The sequence below is a fragment of the Volvox carteri genome (genome assembly GCF_000143455.1).
Source record: "Volvox carteri f. nagariensis unplaced genomic scaffold VOLCAscaffold_23, whole genome shotgun sequence".
NCBI lineage: Eukaryota > Viridiplantae > Chlorophyta > Chlorophyceae > Chlamydomonadales > Volvocaceae > Volvox > Volvox carteri.
Genome location: NW_003307566.1, coordinates 892,767 through 895,332, shown reverse-complemented (window position 1 = coordinate 895,332; position 2,566 = coordinate 892,767). Strand labels below are relative to the sequence as shown.

The 2,566-nt window shown below is 54.8% G+C and overlaps 1 protein-coding gene across 1 annotated transcript in view; it reads right to left on the bottom strand.

Moving 5' to 3' along the window:
- VOLCADRAFT_105078 (uncharacterized protein) overlaps positions 1 to 2,566 on the bottom strand; it is a gene marked incomplete at both ends in the record, with an annotated part of 16,858 nt that overhangs the window by 6,587 nt on the left and 7,705 nt on the right. The window contains 4 exons of the mRNA XM_002951290.1: positions 197 to 411; positions 1,081 to 1,249; positions 1,305 to 1,377; positions 2,208 to 2,293. Coding sequence (XP_002951336.1) covers positions 197 to 411; positions 1,081 to 1,249; positions 1,305 to 1,377; positions 2,208 to 2,293 — 543 coding nt within the window. The remainder of the gene's footprint in view (positions 1 to 196; positions 412 to 1,080; positions 1,250 to 1,304; positions 1,378 to 2,207; positions 2,294 to 2,566) is intronic.

Here is a 2,566-nt window from a genome sequence, read left to right as displayed (position 1 = left end):
ATCCCTTTCCCCCTCCCCTCCCCCTCTCCCTCCCCCCCTCTCCCTCCCCTCCTCCCCCCCCCTTCATCAACCACACGCGCCACACACCAAGGATATCCCCAACCCCCCCGAACACAGAAACACACACACACACACACACAAACACGCGAAAGAAAAACCTAGACATACAAGTACACACACACACACACGCACGCACCTGGCCACGGGGTACAGGTCCCCTTCCTTCCCTCCATAGCTCAGGGAGCAGCCGGCCCAATTGCCCGTGGGGTCCCAGGGAACCGCCCCCAACGCATCGTCCGATCCGCCGGTCTGGGACTTGGCTGCTACCTCCACGACCGCCGTATACGCCTGGCCGACTAGGAGGGGGCATCCCGAGGAGAGGCAGTAGCTGTCGCTGATCAGGCCTGGGCTCTGTGCGGGGTGGGGAACGGGCGGGGCGTGGGTTGTGGGGTGTGGGGTGTAGGACGGGGAGGAGTTATATGGTGCTAAGAAACAAAAAGGATCAACTCTTCAACTGCCGACTGGCATCCAAAGCCATATAGAGAGGGGGAGTTACGTTACTTGTGTGTAGCATCCATAACAAGTAAGAGAAAACAACAACGGCGATAGAGATGTACAAAAATGCGAACCGCCGGTACTGCTGCTACTTATATCGCTGCTGCTGATGATGATGATGATTCCACAAAACAGACAATGGCGCATCTGGTAAGAGCTGATGATGAGCCCGGGATGGGGAAAGCGGTAAAAGTCTGGGCTGGATTCAGAGGGCGAGAAATGACACAACTGCTCAGTGTCGTAAACTTGACTGCGGATACCGACAAATGTAATCGGGGGGTGAAGGTAAAATATGTAACTGGGTGGTTCTTCCCCCAACGGGGGGACGAAAGAAGAGCGTGGTGGGGCGGACCTGATGCGGGAGAATGGCCCGGGGCCCCGGCAAAAGGTATGGGACCCAATAACTGTTGGAGCGCGATCAACAAACAATAATTATTAATATGACGATCAACAAACAAAAATCATTAATATGACGATCAACAAACAATAATCATTAATATGCCGTTAACATCCCGTGTCCTTTACCTCCAACCATAGCCCAACTACCCACACTTGCCTGCAGCGGCGTGACGAATGTACCGCTCTTGGTGCTGGGCAACGCCGCGGCCCGTAGATCTGCCCCGGCTGCCCTCTCCGAAACCAGGTTGGAAGCAGCCAGGAACGCCAGACCGCTATAAGGGTCCCCGTTGGTCAGCTGCGTGAGGACGTCGCCGCCACCCGCCACTGGGGAGGTGGACGGGGGGCCTCACGGCCACCGTCAGGGCGTCCACCGTGATCAGGTCCAGGTGGTTGGTGGGCTCGTCCAGGAGCAACACGTGGGGCCTTATGCGGGCGGGGGGTGGGAGGGGGGAGCCGGAATGGGGCGGGTGGGGCGCGTGTGGGGGCGTGAGGGGTGGGTGAGGACGCCCCAACACACACGATTTCTTAAATAGGGCCTTTTCATTAGGGCCTCTTTAATAGGGCCTCTTGCCGGGGTAGGGAGGGGTAGGGACTGACTGTACAGGGGTTCCGGGTTTCCTTTGTCTTAGTGAACCCTCACCCCAAGAGCCGGATCAGGCCGGAGAGGTAGAGGAGAGTCTTGTTTCGTGTTTCAGGCTCAGTGCGCAAACTCGCGTGGCGGAGTCTCTTGGCTTGCGCGCGTGCGACACCTCCTACCCCCACCCCCGGGGGGAGGAGAGCGGAGCTAGCGGATCTGCGGCTCACGGGTGCTTAGGGGGGGGGGCAGAGGCCCCTCACGCCCCTTTCCCGTCCGCGGGAGAGAGAGCCTAGGCGGTCTTCCCGTCGGGACTGGGCAGCAGCCATGGCCAGTGTCGTCAGGCCTGGTCAGATACTTGTTTATAACCATATATATACCATATGTATGTATGCATATGTATGTATGTATATGTATGTATATGTATGTATATGTATGTATATGTATGTATATGTATGTATATGTATGTATATGTATGTATATGTATGTATATGTATGTATATGTATGTATATGTATGTATATGTATGTATATGTATGTATATGTATGTATATGTATGTATATGTATGTATATGTATGTATATGTATGTATATGTATGTATATGTATGTATATGTATATATATGTATGTATATAAACATATATACATACACGTCCAGTAGGGGTCTGAGTATCACCTACCTGGGCAGTATCTCCAGAGCGAGAGACGCACGACACCGCTGACCAGGGGTCAAACAGAGGGGTGTTGCAAAAGGGGTCCAATTCCCCTATCGGGGGGGGGGGGGACGGGGTACTGGTCAGCCATCCTCCCATCCTTGGCAGGGGCAACCGTCCCCCATCCCCCATCCTAGGGCCGGTGCTGTTCCCATCCCTCCGACAGGGTTCCCATCCCCATCCTGCAGCTGTGTCCCCCCAATCCTCATCCTGCCAGCCAGGGTCCCATCCCCAATCCCTTGAGCTGGTGCCCCAACCCGCATTCTGAGATGCCAGCTGCAAACCTAATCCTTGCTTATACACAGTTGCTGTTAACCTAATCCAGT